The sequence below is a fragment of the Schistocerca gregaria genome, chromosome 8 (genome assembly GCF_023897955.1).
Source record: "Schistocerca gregaria isolate iqSchGreg1 chromosome 8, iqSchGreg1.2, whole genome shotgun sequence".
Lineage (NCBI taxonomy): Eukaryota > Metazoa > Arthropoda > Insecta > Orthoptera > Acrididae > Schistocerca > Schistocerca gregaria.
In genome coordinates, this window is record NC_064927.1 from 410294618 (window position 1) to 410311234 (window position 16617).

A 16617-nucleotide genomic window follows, 5' to 3' on the forward strand; every position below is an offset into this window, starting at 1 on the left:
CAGAAAGGTTGAAGGGGAAGGAAGAAGGGTGAAGGAATACGACAGTAGTGGTCTACGAAAAGGGTAGAGTTTGGGAAAGTCACCCAGAACCACAGGTCAGGAGAGTCTTACAGTACGGGATGGGAAGGAAAGACTGATTGTTGGGGACTGCATCGGACGAGATTTGAAAACCTGTGAGCTTAAAGGTAGAAGACAGAGTAATATGCTAGACAGAGATTACTACTAAAACATCGTGCATGAGTTAATAAGAGTGAGAAGCTAAGTGCATTGTATGTAACAGAGGTGGGAGGGGGTGGTGAAAAATAGACGGAAAAGACAATGAAAGATATATGAAATTAAAACAGAGTGAAGAAAAGAGTAGTTACAGTGAAAAAAAGTTCAGACAGAAGAAATTATCATAAAATAAGGCCAGGTTGGTGGTGAGAACCAAGGACGCTTTGTAGTGCTAGTTCCCTCCTGCAGTGTTCTGAGAAACTGGTGTCTGGGGGAAGAATCCAGATTGCACATGTGGCGAAATGGGCACCGAGGCCACAAATGTCAGGCTGTAGAGCATGCTCTGCAACAGGATACTGCGAGTTGCCAGTATATACCCTCTGCCAATGCCCATTCCCATAATGGGAATAGGATTTGTCGACCTAGAAAAAGCTGCTGACAACATAAAATGGAGCAAGATTTTTAATTTCTCAGAAGAATGGATGTAAGCTGTAGGGAACAATATGTGTGGAAGATCAACAGAATTGCTCAGATTAGAAGACTGAGGCAAGGATTCTGTCTTTCTCTGCTATTGCTCAGGAGTGGAATAAAAATTGAGAGTGAAAAGATATAAATGATACAAATTGCTGATGACATTGCTATCGTTCTGTCAGGGTACAGAATTTTTACAATATTAAACCTGGGGCTTTCTCAAGAGCATTAGAGGGGTGAAGTTTTCTGTACCATCATCATCATATATAAAGGAGCAGTTGTGTCTATAAGTAGATATTATTATGGTGTTTATGACATTTAAATAGCATGCTAAAGAGTCATTTTAATATATGTTTACTAGGATAAATATAGGTTTTGTGTTATATCATTTGTTTGAGGTCATCCTTGGGTGGAGGTTGGAGTTCAATAGATGACGCCTTTACCTCACAGCAAGTAGCACATTGAATTACCAACACTGCATGGATTGCTACAGGAGGAGGAGGATGGGGTGCATCGGACTATTAGAAGGCATGAGTCACCAACAACGACATACAAACTATAATGGATGACATTGCTAATGTAAAATTTTGTATAATTTATTTCAGTGTGAACAAAACCACCATTTCAAACATATATCTGTAATAGGTCATGTAATAAATGGTCATGGTCATATGAACCAGAGGAAAGTTATTTCAAAAGTATAAACACAAGATCAATTATTAAATAATGTACCAAGATTAAACCTATACCAATATATTCATGGTTTTGCCATGCAGAGCCCTCTCACTTTCCAAGAGTCAGGCAGAATTACTGGATCTGCTGAATGGAATGAACAGTCTAATGAACACAGACTACAGAAACATAAACATCAGTCACAGATTAGGCCTTAGGCCTGTCCTGACTGGCTGACTGACTGCTGTCTAGAAGGCAGTACGAGTCCTCAGCACTCTACGATTGTGGGCCACGGCACCAGTGTGTCATCAAGCCCTCCAGCTGTTACTGCCAATGGATGAATCCTGATGAAGCTGCTGCTCCTCATTTGGCCTCTCAAGCACTGAACAGATCCCATACCAGACCTCCCTACCTCAGAAAAAAATCGAAGAGGTACCCAGAATCAAACCTGTGTCCTTCAGCACTGACAGCAGCTATGCTAACCGTTCAGCCATGGAGGCAGTCTATGGAACATGGACCAAGAGTTAATCAAAGGTCAGAAGTAATGAGGAGTAGGGGAAAATAATACATGACAGATTAAGCAAGCATAGTTTAAGAAGCAAGCTAGGCCAATGCAGCCAAACACTGTGTTTCTCACTAGAAGAAAACTGCTAGTGTCAAAGTTCTTGATTTGAGGAAGCACTTTCTGACAATCTGAATCTGAGGTAAGGCATTGAACAGAAGTGAATCATGGACTGCAGGAAAACCAGAAAAGATGAAAATGTTTGAGATGTGGTGTTATAGAAAGGATGCTGAAAATTAAAGAAATGCTAATGTCAGAGCTGAGGAGATTCTCTACAGAAACAGTGAGGAAAGGAATATGTGGAAAACACTAACTAGATGAAAGGGTAGGATAGGACATTGTTAAGACATCAGGGGGCCACAGAGGGCGAAGTCTGTATGAGAAGACAGAGAGTAACATATCTAACAAATAGTGAAAGACAATGGGTATAGTACTACTCTGGAGAGGGGGGAGGGGGGGGGGAAGAAGAAAAAAAAAGGAAAGAAAGAAAGAAAAAGAGGATGGCACAGGAGAGAACATTAAGATGAGCTACAGTGACCTTGTCACAAGACGACTTTTATAATAATAACTAGCCTTTTCCCCGTGGCTTCACTCGTTCACTCGCATACACATATGACAATATATTGCACACACCAGCTCACTCCCCCCCCCCCCCCCCCCCCCAATCTGTGTCCACCATTCCCTCCCTTCATCTCCCCATGCACCTCATCATCCCACCTCTATCCACCCTTCTCCTCCTCCCCATTCTCTCCATCCCATCTCATCTACCCCCTCTCTTTGTCCATCTCCTCCGCTCTCTTTCTCCAACCATATCTTTCTCCCCCTCTCTCAGTCCATGTCCTTTTCCGCACACTCAATCCATCTCCACCAGCCCCTCTTCGTTTTACATCTACTCATTTTCTCTCTACGCCTTCCACCTGCTTCTTTCATGTCCCCCTGCTCCTCCCTCTCAATCCATCTCCTCCTCCCCCTGTGATTTTCACCCCGCTTTCTTTGCATCCTCTTCTCAGTCCTCACTCTGCCCGTATCCTCTACCCACTCTCCATCCACCCCCTCCTTCCCCCTCTCTATTTCCATCTAATCCTCCCCTCTCTCGCTAACTGTCCCCTCCTCTGTCCCTCTCATCTTCTCCCAGCCGTGCCCATCTCTACATGTAACAGGCCAGTAAAGCAGGCCGATACTACTCCCACAACATGCAGGATAGCCTGCATGTCACTGGATTAAAAAACTATTTTTTGCCACTTACAAAGTGCACACACACACACACACACACACACACACACACACACACACACACAGGGGCACGCGCGCGGAGGGGGGAGGGAGGGGGAGGGGGGGGAGGGGGCGAGGGAGGGAGGGAGGGAGGGAGGGAGAGGGGGAGAGGGGGAGAGAGAGAGAGAGAGAGAGAGAGTACAGTAAATAGTTCTGCAATATCATGGTGTTGGAATACTGTGCACATTTTCTCCATGCATATGACTTCTGATCTGAGGGCTATAAGGCCATTTCTCAATGATTTGGAATTTTACAAACTGAGGTCACATTTATCTACAAATTTTATGATTAGTTTTAAAAGTAATAGATTATTTTGATGAAGTTGAGTTGTTGTAGTAGTTGTTAATGTGTAATGGGATCTGATTAACCATTATACAAAATCGATTTGCTTATTTACATACAGTTTGGATTTTATATTTCCTACTATTATTTCGTGACAGTCACAATAAGCATAATCTCAAACATGTATTCTCTAAATACATAAACAAATCTGCCAGATTGGGTGAGCAGCAATTTACAATTGTTTGCTGATGACACTGTGGTGTACGGGAAAGCTCCAACATTGGGTGTTTTAAGAAGATACAGAATGACTTAGGCCTAGATAAAATTTCTAGTTGGTTTGGTGTCTCTAAATGTAGAAAAATGTAAGTTAATGGAGATGAGTAGAAAAAGCAACTATGTAATGTTCGAATGTAGAATTAGTGATATGATGGTTGATGCAGACACATCAATTAAATAGATAGATGTCACATTACAAAGCGATATGATATGGTATGAGAATGTCAGGTCGGTAGTAGGGAAGGCAAATGGTGGACTTAGTTTTATTGGAGAATTTAGAAAGTGTAGCTCTTCTATAAAGGACATGGCATAGGGAACACTTGTGCAGCCCATTCTTGACTGCTGCTTGAATGTTTATGATCCCTATCAGATTGGATTAAATGAATACATTGGAACATTCAGAGGCATGCTGCTAGATTTGTTATTGACAGGTTTGATCAGCTTGTAAATATTATGCAGATGCTTCATGAACACAGTGGGAATCCTGGGGTTCTTTTTGCGAGACAGTGTTGGGGAAATTCAGACACTGCCTCCAATGTACTTTACACGTAAGAACAACAAAGAGAAGATGAGAGAAATTAAAGGCCATATAGTGGCTTATAGACAGTGGTTTTTCTTTCGACCCCCCCCCCCCCCCTACTCTTTATGTGAGAGGAACAGGAAAGGGAATGACTTGTAGTGATTCGTGGTACCCTCCGCAATGTACCTTATGGTGGCCTGCATAGTTTGTACGTAGATGTATCTGGTGAAGATTGCTAGGAAGACACCTGATTATGCTATTTTGTTCAGGTTATCCCCAACATCATACAACACCTTTCCCTAGTTCAAGCAGTTCCTTGTCCCATAGGTCCCTAAACTATTATCACCTGATCATCTTTAGTTCTAAATTTTTTGACTTAATTTAACCATACAGGTACTTCTAGACATAGACCTGCAATCTCATATATACTTTATTACGAAATTTACACTATAGCGCTGTTTGTAAAACAAAAAGTTTGACATTAAGGAACTGCGCCTATTTGTGACCCAAAATAAACGCCTCCCCCACCCCCCCTCCAAATTCTAATCGTTTTTACATTTTTTATGTATCCGAGTGGAGTCAGCGTCACTAACAACAGCAACAGATCACAAAATGTTAACACATTGTGTAATTAGCTGCAGTATTTGGTGACAACGTGGTCCCGAGGAAATTGCAAGAGTATGCCTCAGACTGATTAACTTTATTTGATTCTTACTTGTCTGTCATGTCTGATCCGGATTATGTACCTTTGCTTACAGTCCTTGAGATTTTCATATTTTATACATGGGTGATAAATGGATGTAAATCGATGAACATCGTACCTCCATGAACAAGCCCCACTTGTAGCAACAGAAGTTTTACAAAGTCTTCTGGATCTGGTATCGGGACATATTTAGCTCCCAACTGAGATTTACTTCGAGCTTCCACGGTAGGAAAATATCTGTAAAAGCAATTAATGTGCATTCACAAATGTCATCTTCTTGAGTACTAAATATAATTTTGAAACTTGGCACACAGGTTTCAGTACACGAACTTACTTTACATATAATGGCAAAGCGGCATCCTTGCTGGGTAAAACGATCCATATTGCACGCAAACTCATTTCTGTACTGACATAGCACAGCGAACATCAAAACATCCGATACGTAAACAATAACATTGCAATTTGTTTGCTTCGGAGATATACCACTTCCATACATTACGACAACTGTATCACTTACCAGTTTGTTTGTCTTTTTTAAATTAATTATAGAATATCCTTTCACAGTTGAAAAGTCATTGCCAATAATATCTGTCATCTGGTCGTTTGATAATTGCCATTACTAAGCTTTCACACTTACCGGAAGCTTCATTTCCATTGTTTGGGTAAGGTCTGTAGATCCACTCTGTTTCGAGAGAGCCAATCAGCGTTGTCCCCACGAAATTCAAATGTATGCTATGTTGGACATTTGGGGTTGGGGCTGTTGAGTTGTGTGTTGATTGTGTACGTCGCTTGACATTAGTGGGTTATAATCTACTTTTACTGCAATAAATACGTAACTGTGTTAATGGAGTGATAGCGCTGCAACGTACCAAATACGATGGAACCCTGCAGAGATCCTATTTGCGTTCGTATTAAGCGTCTAAACAAACTTATACTTAACGCCGATAAATGTGTTTTTAAGAATAATTGTCTAGGAAGAGAAGGACTGCTTGATGCCTTGATAGTACTGTATGACGAATGCAGTAACGATGCTCTTAAGAAGGACAGACACGTCGAATTGTTCGTTGAAAAATGTGAGTTTCTTTTATAAGAAATATTTTAGTGGGCTGCTTGTGTCCCAAAAATATCCACGCCTTTTGAACTTACTAAATCACTACATTGATCATAAGTTATTCTTTCACGCTTGGCATTAACACATGTTCCCCAGAAGTTCTCATTTTCTGCTATAATTTTCAACAGTTCGTGGAATTGTGGCAGAACTTCGAAGACTACGCGTTAATGTTACCGATTTCGAGGTAAAGAAAGTTATTGGACGTGGGCATTTTGGTGTTGTCCAAGTTGTAAGAGAGAAGCAAACGGGAAACATCTATGCAATGAAAACCTTGCGAAAGGATCAAACACTTGATCAGAATCTGGTAAGTGACATTATTCAAGAATTTTTTTTTTTTTTGGTCTACAATTTTTCATTATATTTAACGTTTTGTAAAGTATTTTCCTTATTTTACCTTACTATGTGACGTCAAAAATGGATAAAAAATTGCATTGATCAGCATTTCGCAACATTTCTTTTTTAAAAAAAATTGAAAGCAGCCTGTAGCAGTAACATGCGAAATAAACTAAAGTAAATATACTAAGTGTCGTATGATGATAGTCGATAAGACACTGATGCGATAGCACATAGCATCCCTTCAAAATGTGGAAAGCATTATAGAAAATGTACTGAGGGTAAACGTTTTATCAGTCTCCAGAAGTTCAGATTTGTTTAGAGCCGTTGGATATCTTGTGTTTTTAACAGGTTTCAGACATCACACCCTTTGCAATAATTCCCAACACAGATATGCCTAACTGAATCTTCGGGCTAGAAATTTTGGTAAATTACATAACAGCATTATAAAGCCATTAATTTGTGTATGACAGTCAAAGATTAACCTCAACAAAGCGTGAAATGTAATGTAGGAGACAAATAATTATATAATTTGTGAGCAGAAAGTTTTGCATCACGTTAAGATTGAAATAAGTGTGGTGTAGTCGCAAAACTACCAATAAGAAGCAATAATTACAAAAACTAACTATATAAGCTAAATGTGTAATTAACATTTGTTGTTCAGGGCAGAATCTCTTACGGACACACATTCCAAGAATTTACAGTTATATCAAATATATTTTATATCCACATTTAATATAAAGTAAGAGCTGAGAGAGTATGGAAAACAGTGTGGTCAACACATTACCCACACAAGGGGCTCACCGCTCTTTGGCGAGTTCTTGCTTGGCTACCACAGGGCTCCAGCCTTTGCAGCATCTTTTCCCTTCCGTGCTGCATGTCTATACTCTTGTTATTTTTTTTCTACTTTCTTGGGGAACATGTCTGAGCCCAAGCATCTGATGCATAACAGGTGATTGGGTAACACTTAATTCCCAGCCCCAATTTGACAGGTAGGGTTCACACATACTCCCTGGTAAAGGCCAGTCTCAGGAAGACGTGATTGCCTGTGCTGCTACCTTCCTAAATTGCCAGTTGGTCCCCCTGTCAGGTGTTCGGGAGATATCACCTGAGGTGTGAACAATCACCTGAGGAAGGCGCCCAGTTAGAAGGAGCACACCATTGGAGACACTAGCAATCATGGGATTTTCTCGCAATGAGCGAATCATCTTTTTCTTTGTCAACGTCTACCAAACATACACGGAATGAGGCTAATGATTTAAAGACCCTCCCAGCTGCAACATGGTTACTCGTGGTTTCAAATACTGAAGAAAGTCCGTCCTTTGCTACAGTAAATATGTTTATTATTCAGAAAGGTGTTGATGCATTTGCTGGCCCTGTCAAATCCTACTCTTGTTTACGAAATGGCACTTTGCTCTTGGTCACTACTGCTGGTTCTCGAGCACAACTACTGCTTACAGCGTTGCTCCTCCACAGCTATACTGTTTGTGTTGAGGCCCATTGAACACTGTGGTGTTGTGTACACTAGGCTGCTCGATGGTCTGACTGAGGCAGAAATCCAAATGTATCTCTCTGATCAGGATGTCATTGCAGTCCATTGGATGATCAAAATGGTAGATGCGTCTTAAGTGCCCACACGTGCTCTTTTTCTCAATTTTGATAGAGTACTACTTACATCAAAGATCAAAGCAGGTTATGAAGCTATCACAATCTGAAACCAGTGTCGTCTGTACAACCACACTCGAATGTCCTGTCAGCACCTGGCCAAATGTCCAACCTGTGGAGGGATGCTCACAAGGGTTATTGTCTGTCTCCTTCTCTCTGCTGTATCATTTGCAAAGGGACCATGCCACCTCCTCTCAAGATTGTCCTGCGTATCTCAATGAGCGGCTTGTCCAGGGGATGCGCCTGAAGGAAAAGTGTTTTACCCGGTTGCTCGCAAGTTGTTGGCTAGTTGGAAACCCTGCATTCTACCATCTGGCACCTACAGTACTGTTCTTGCTACATGAAGGACATTGCCATTCAGATATGTGACATCAAAGTCAGCACCGCAGTAGTGAAATCGCCCAGTATCATGGTAGCATTCCCATCTCCTCCTCCAGCTGTGCAACATGCTACCAGACTTTCACCTCATGGGGCAAAGTTACCTGTTACACAACCGGCAGGCCGGCAAGAACAGAAAGAATACTCGTACAAAGACTTCCTATGTCCCTCCAGCCAATAAAAATCTCAATCTTCCTCTGCCAACTGGAAAGGCTCCAAGAAGTCAATCAAAGGGAAACTGCCTTCTCAATTGCAACTCAGAGATTCTTTGATGGTGTTACCATGATTCCCTCGCCAGCCGACCTCCGCGTCGCTGGCGTGCACCACCAGCCATTTTTCTGGACTCCGTGGTCCAACAGAGGAGAATGCCGAGGCCTCTGTACACCTCGTTGAGCAGAATCCTCTTGCCTCCGTGCCCTGTAGCAGCGAGTCTTCAAATGTTGGCACTTGGCAACCGCTGAGGTGACAGCTTCATTTTTTCCTCATCATGACTCTCCTGCAATGGAAACTTCGTGGCCTTTGATACAACAAAGAGAACGTGTGGCTGCTCTTAGAACCATAGCGTTCACGTGTTCTCTATCTTCAGGAAACAAAATTGCGTCCTCACGACCACTTTGAGCTCCCGCATTTCTTCCCAGTCTGCTTCTCTCTCTCTCTCTCTCTCTCTCTCTCTCTCTCTCTCTCTCTCTCACACACACACACACACACACACACACACACACACACACACACACACACACACACACACACTTGACCTTTTCTCTTTGTACTGTTCACATACCTCCGTCATTTGGTGTCACCAGGGTGGAATTTTGCTCAGAGTGTAACTTAATCATATCTAACACTTGGTTCAAGAATCATGAAAGAAGGTTGTATGCATGGAAGAACCCTGGAGATTCTGACAGGTTTCAGATAGATTATATAATGGTAAGACAGAGATTTAGGAACCAGGTTTTAAATTGTAAGACATTTCCAGGGGCAGATGTGGAATCTGACCACAACCTATTGGTTATGAACTGAAGAAACTGCAAAAAAAGGTGGGAATTTAAGGAGATGGGACCTGGATAAACTGAAAGAACCAGAGGCTGTACAGAGTTTCAGGCAGAGCATAAGGGAACAATTGACAGGAATGGGGGAAAGAAATACAGTAGAAGAAGAATGGGTAGCTTTGAGGGATGAAATAGACAAGGCAGCAGAGGATCAAATAGGTAAAAAGACGAGGGCTAGTAAAAACCCTTGGGTCACAGAAGAAATATTGATTTTAATTGATGAAAGGAGAAAATATAAAAATGCAGTAAATGAACCAGGCAAAAAGGAATACAAATGTCTCAAAAATGAGATCGACAGGAAGTGCAAAATGGCTAAGCAGGGATGTCTTAGAGGACAAATGTAAGAATGTAGAGGCTTATCTCACTAGGGTTAAGATAGATACTGCCTACAGGAAAATTAAAGAGACCTTTGGAGAAAGGAGAACCACTTGTATGAATGGAAGAAGTATATAGAGGGTCTATACAAGGGCGATGCACTTGAGGACAATATTATGGAAATGGAAGAGGATATAGATGAAAATGAAATGGGAGGTACGGTACTGTGTGAAGAGTTTGACAGAGCACTGAAAGACCTGAGTCGAAACAAGGCCCTCGGAGTAGACAACATTCCATTAGAACTATTGATAGCCTTGGGAGAGCCAGCCCTAACAAAACTACCATCTGGTGAGCAAGATGTATGAGACAGGCGAAATACCCTCAGACTTCAAGAAGAATATAATAATACCAATGCCAAAGAAAGCAGGTGTTGACAGATGTGAAAATAACCGAACTATCGGTTTAATAAGTCACAGCTGCAAAATACTTATGTGAATTCTTTACAGACGAATGGAAAAACTGATAGAAGCCGAACTTGAGGAAGATCAGTTTGGAAACGTAGCAATGTTGGAACACGTGAGGCAATACTGACCCTACGACTTATCTTAGAAGCTAGATTAAGGAAAGTCAAACCTACGTTTCTAGCATTTGTAGACTTAGAGAAAGCTTTTGACAATGTTGATTGGAATACTCTTTCAAATTCTGAAGGGAGCGAAAGGTTATTTACAATTTGTACAGAAAGCAGATGGCTTTTATGAGTCAAGGGACATGAAAGGGAAGCAGTGGTTGGGAAGGGAGTGAGACAGGGTTGTAGCCTCTCCCTGATGTTATTCAATCTGTATATTGAGTAAACAGTAAAAGAAACAAAAGAAAAGTTGGGAGTAGGTATTAAAATCCATGGAGAAGAAATAAAAACTTTGAGGTCCGCCGATGACATTGTAATTCTGGCAGACACAGCAAAGTACTTGGAAGAGCAGTTGAATGGAATGGATAGTGTCTTGAAAGGAGGCTATAAGGTGAACATCAACAAAAGCAAAACGAGAATAATGGAATGTAGTCGAATTAAGCCGGGTGATGCTGAGGGAATTAGATAATGAAATGAGATACTTAAAGCAGTGAAGGAGTTTTGCTATTTGGGGAGCAAAATAACTGATGATGGTCGAAGTAGAGAGGATATAAAATGTAGACTGGCAATGGCAAGGAAAGCGTTTCTGAAGAAGAAAAATTTGTTAACATTGAGAATAGATTTAGGTGTCCGGAAGTCATTTCTGAAAGTATTTGTATGGAGTGTAGCCATGTATGGAAGTGAAACGTGGATGATAAATAGTTTGGACAAGAAGAGAATAGAAGCTTTTGAAATTTGGCGCTACAGAAGAATGCTGAAGATTAGATGGGTAGATCACATAACTAATGAGGAGGTATTGAATAGAATTGGGGAGAAGAGGAGCTTGTGGCACAACTTGACTAGAAGAAGGGATTGGTTGGTAGGACATATTCTGAGACATCGATGGATCACCAATTTAGTTTTGGAGGGCAGCGTGGAGGATAAAAATCGTAGAGGGAGACCAACAGATGAATACACTAAGCAGATCCAGAAGGATGTAGGCTGCAGTACGTACTGGGAGATGAAGAAGCTTGCACAGGATAGAGTAGCATGGAGAGCTGCATCAAAACAGTCTCAGGACTGAAGACAACAACAACAACAACAACAACAACGTGGATTACCTCGAGCTTATTGGGCAACTCCCTCACTCCTTTCTGCTTCTTGGTGGCTTTATTGCACACCATCCCCTTTGGGGTTTTTAAAGAATCTGTCTGAGAGGAGCCCTCTTGGCTGACCTTAGTCAACTTAACGTCATCTGCCTTAACACAGGAGCACTCATGTTCCTTTCAGACTCCTCACATCTATTCCCATTTGGACCTCTCCTTCTGCGCTGAACAGCCTGCCCATCATCTTGAGTGGTCTGTTCTCTCTGACATGCACTTGAGCGACCATTTCCCATGTGCCATCCGATCACTGACTCTTACCCCACCTACATGCACACCCAAATGGCAGCTTTCTAAGGCCGACTGGATGCTTTGCTCCTCCCTGGTGACGTGCAACGAACAACGTTCCTCCAGTTGTGATGACCGGGTGAAACATCTTACAAACATTATCCTTATCACCACAAAACGTTCCATTCCTCGCACTACTTTGTTACTGTGCCGTGCCCCAATCCCTTGGTGGACTGAGGGGTGCTGCAATGCCATTCACTTGTGGAGACGTGCTCTCCGCATTTTTAACCATCATCCTACGATGGCAAACTGCATTCATTATAAACAGATGCATACACAGTGTCATCGAGTTCTTTGGTATAGCAAAAAAGCTAGCTAGTCAGCCTGCTGCTGCCAAGCAGTGTGTCAGCAGTGTGCAAGTAGCAGCAAGTGGCTTATGTAGTGTTCATATAAGTGTAGTAGTAAAGTTGAAAATTTGTTTGAGAGTTCTTAGCGCATTTGTTTAGTTAAATCCGTCAAATCATTGTGTAGTTTTGTAATTAGCAGGGGCAGATTTGCATTTTAATATTTGTGATTGTAAAGTCACGTAGTCCTCTGTCATTTTTTTATTTCTTTCAAATACTCTTTTTACGTTACTGACAGTACAGTTAGTCTTCTGCCACTGAGCAGTGTGTCAGCAGTGCACAAGTAGCAGCATTACTGCATTTACTAGGCAGTCTTGTATTTTAATAATCGTTTTCATTTTGTGTCAATTTGTTTGTGCTCTCTGTAGATTAGTTCAGACGTTCTTTGCACAACAGTATTTGGCATGGGTAGGGACTGTGACTGCTGTGTTCGGATGCGGGCTGAGTTGGCATCCCTTCGCTCCCAGCTTCAGACAGTGTTGGCTTAGGTCACACAGCTTGAGGCTGTTGCCAATGGGCATCACTGTGGGAGTCCGGACGGGTTTTTTTCGGGGATGGCCAGCTCGTCCCACACATCCCCCGATTGGACTATGGCTGTGGCTGCTCGGGATACTGCCCACATTGAGGCTGACCCCTTACCCGTGGTAGAGTGGGTTGTCTCGAGGTGTGGCAGGGGGCGAAAGCCATTCTGGAGGGTGAACAGAAGGCCTCTCCAGTTTGTCTGACAGAACCAATTTCAGGCTCTGTCTCCGGATGATAATGATATTTGGCCGGACATGGCTGCTTGTCCTGTTCCAGAGGTTGCCCCTCAGTCTGCGAGAATCCGGCGGTCGCAGAGAAGGTGAGCTTAATGGTAGTTGGGAACTCCAACATCAGGCGTGTAATGGAGCCCCTTAGGGATATGGCTGCAAGGGAGGGGGAGAAAACCAATATGCACTCAATGTGCATACGGGGAGGGGGGGGTCATTCCAGATGTGGAAAGGGTCCTTCTGGATGCCATGAAGGGTACAGGGTGCACCCATCTGCAGGTGATCACTCATGTCGGCACCAGTGATGTGTGTGTTGCTATGGATCGGGGGGAAATCCTCTCTGGCTTCTGGCGGTTATCTGATTTGGTGAAGACTTCCAGTCTTGCTAGCGGGATGAAAGCAGAGCTCACCATCTGCAGCATCGTTGACAGGACTGACTGCGGACCTTTGATACAGAGGCAAGTGGAGGCTCTGAATCAGAGGCCGAGACGGTTCTGCGGCAGTGCGGGCTGCAGATTCCTCGACTTGCGCCATAGGGTGGTGGGGTTTCGGGTTCTGCTGGATTGGTCAGGAGTCAACTACACACAGCATGTGCCTACACGGGTAGCAGGGGTTGTGTGGCGTGGACTGGGCAGTTTTTTAGGTTAGATGGCCTCGGGCAAGTACAGAAAGGGCAGTAGCCTCAAAGGGTGCGGGGCAAAGTCAGGACATGCGGGGGCCAAACAGCAATCGGTATTGTAATTGTAAACTGTTGAAGCTGCATTGGTAAAGTACCAGAACTTAAAGCACTGATAGAAAGTACTGAAGCTGAAATCGTTATAGGTACGGAAAGCTGGCTGAAGCCCGAGACAAATTCTGCCAAAATTTTTACAAACGCACAGACGGCGTTTAGAAAGGGTAGATTGCATGCAACCGGTGGTGGTGTGTTTGTCACAGTTAGTAGTAGTTTATCCTGTAGTGAAATAGAAGTGGATAGTTCCTGTGAATTATTATGAGTGGAGGTTATATTCAACAACCGAGCTAGGGCAATAGTTGGTTCCTTTTACCGACCTCCTGAGTCAGCAGCATTAGTGGCAGAACAACTGAGAGAAAATCTGAAATACATTTCACATAAATTTTCTTAGCATGTTATAGTCTTAGGTGGAGATTTCAATTTACCAAATATAGACGGGGACATTCAGATGTTTAGGACAGGTGGTAGGGACAGAGCATCAAGTGACATTATACTAAGTGCACTATCCGAAAATTACCTCGATCAATTAAACAGAGAACCAACTTGTGGAAATAACATCTAGGACCTACTGATAACAAACAGACCCAAACTTGTAGACTCTGTAAGTGCAGAACAGGGAATCAGTGATGATAAGGCCGTTGCAGCATCCTTGAATATGAAAGTAAATAGGAATATAAAAAATGGACGAAGGTTTATCTGTTTAGCAAGAATAATAAGAGGCAGATTTCAGACTACCTAACAGATCAGAACGAAAATTACTCTTCCGGCACTGACAATGTTGAGTGTTTATGGAAAAAGTTCAAGGCAATCGTAAAGAGTAAAACTGTGAGGGACGGGAAAAACACACGGTGGTTCAACAACAAAGTTAGGAAACTACTGCGAAAGCAAAGAGAGCTTCACTCCAAGTGTAAACGCAGCCAAAACCTCTCAGACAAACAGAAGCTAAACGATGTCAAACTTAGCGTAAGGAGGGCTATGCGTGAAGCGTTCAGTGAATTTGAAAGTAAAATTCTGTGTACCTACTTGACAGAAAATCCTAGGAAGTTCTGGTCTTACGTTACATCAATAAGTGGATCGAAACAGCGTTTCCAGACACTCTGGGATGATGATGGCATTGAAACAGGGGATGACATGTGTAAAGCTGAAATACTAAACACCTTTTTCCAAAGCTGTTTCACAGAGAAAGACCGCACTGCAGTTCCTTCTCTAAATCCCCGCAAGAACTAAAAAATGGCTGACATCGAAATAAGTGTCCAAGGAGTAGAAAAACAACTGAAATCACTGAACAGAGGAAAGTCCACTGGACCTGACGGGATACCAATTCGATTCTACACAGAGTACGCTAAAGAACTTGCCCACATTCTAACAGCCATGTACCGCAAGTCTCTAGAGGAACGGAAGGTTCCAAATGATTGGAAAATAATACAGGTAGATGCAGTTTTCATGAAGGGTTGTCGAGCACATGTGCAAAACTGTAGGCCTATATCTCTGACATCGATCTGTTGTAGAATTTTAGAACATGTTTTTTGCTCGCATATCATGTCATTTCTGGAAACCCAGAATCTTCTCTGTAGGAATCAAACAGCGATCATGTGAGACCCAACTCGCTTTATTTGTTCACGAGACCCAAAAAATATTGGATACAGGCTCCCAGGTAGATGACATTTTCTTTGACTTCAGGAAGGTGTTTGATACAGTTCTGCAGTGTTGCCTGATAAAAAGTAACAGCCTACGAAATATCAGACCAGCTGCGTGGCTGGATTGAAGAATTTTTAGCAAACAGAACACAGAATGTTGTTCTCAATGGAGAGACGACTACAGATGTTAAAGTATCCTCTGGCATGCCACAGGGGAGTGTTATGGGACCATTGCTTTTCTAAATATATGTAAATCACCTAGTAGAAAGTGTCGGAAGTTCCATGCAGCTTTTCGCGGATGATGCTGTAGTATACAGAGAAGTTGCAGCATTAGAAAATTGCAGCGAAATGCAGGAAGATCTGCAGCGGATAGGCACTTGGTGCAGGGAGTGACAACTGACCTTTAACATAGACAAATGTAATGTATTGGGAATGCATAGAAAGAAGGATCCTTTATTGTATGGTTATATGATAGCAGAACAAACACTGGTAGCAGTTACTTCTGTAAAATATCTGGGAGTATGCGTGCGGAACGATTTGAAGTGGAATGATCATATAAAATTAATTGTTAGTAAGGTGGGTGCCAGGTTGAGATTCATTGGGAGAGTCCTTAGGAAATGTAGTCCATCAACAAAGGAGGTGGCTTACAAAACACTCGTTCGACCTATACTTGATTATTGCTCATTAGTGTGGGACCCATACCAGGTCGGGTTGACAGGAGATAGAGAAGATCCAAAGAGGAGCGGCGCGTTTCATCACAGGGTTATTTGGTAAGCGTGATAGCGTTACGGAGCTGTTTAGCAAACTCAAGTTGCAGACTCTGCAAGACAGGCATTCTGCATCGCAGTGTAGCTTCCCGTCCAGGTTTTGAGAGGTTGCGTTTCTGGATGAGGTATCGAATATATTGCTTCCCCCTACTTATACCTCCCGAGGAGATCACGAATGTAAAATTAGAGAGATTTGAGCACGCATGGAGGCTTTCGGGCAGTTGTTCTACCCACGAACCATACACGACTGTAACAGGAAATAGAGGCATTGACAGTGGCACATAAAGTGCCCTCCGCCACACACCGTTGGATTGCTTGCAGAGTATAAATGTAGATGTAGATGTAATTTCCTTTACTTGTTCTTTTAACAGTTCCACTCCCTCTTCCGTCCTGTGGGCCAACCTTAAATGGCTCTCTGAGACCAAGGTTTTTCCCCAATTTCTGGCCTGACAGTAGCAGATGGTGTCATAGTGGACCCTCTTGCTATCTCTAACATCTTGGGCCGCTATT

General features: G+C 42.6%; 2 protein-coding genes across 3 annotated transcripts in view; one reads left to right on the forward strand and one right to left on the reverse strand.

Moving 5' to 3' along the window:
* Window positions 1–5387, reverse strand: part of LOC126284007 (AP-5 complex subunit mu-1-like) — a 51517-nt gene extending 46130 nt beyond the window's left edge. For both annotated transcript variants that reach the window (XM_049982550.1, XM_049982549.1), the window contains exons 1-2: window positions 5306–5387; window positions 5090–5208 (exon numbers count right to left, since the gene is read on the reverse strand). In XM_049982550.1, the coding sequence (XP_049838507.1) occupies window positions 5090–5208; window positions 5306–5370 (184 nt within the window). In that variant the 5' untranslated portion in view covers window positions 5371–5387. The remainder of the gene's footprint in view (window positions 1–5089; window positions 5209–5305) is intronic.
* A 204-nt stretch (window positions 5388–5591) lies between these two features.
* The window catches only part of LOC126284006 (citron rho-interacting kinase), a 200319-nt gene continuing 189293 nt past the window's right edge, over window positions 5592–16617 (forward strand). The window contains exons 1-2 of the mRNA XM_049982548.1: window positions 5592–6044; window positions 6211–6386. Of these exons, the coding sequence (XP_049838505.1) occupies window positions 5849–6044; window positions 6211–6386 (372 nt within the window). The 5' untranslated portion in view covers window positions 5592–5848. The remainder of the gene's footprint in view (window positions 6045–6210; window positions 6387–16617) is intronic.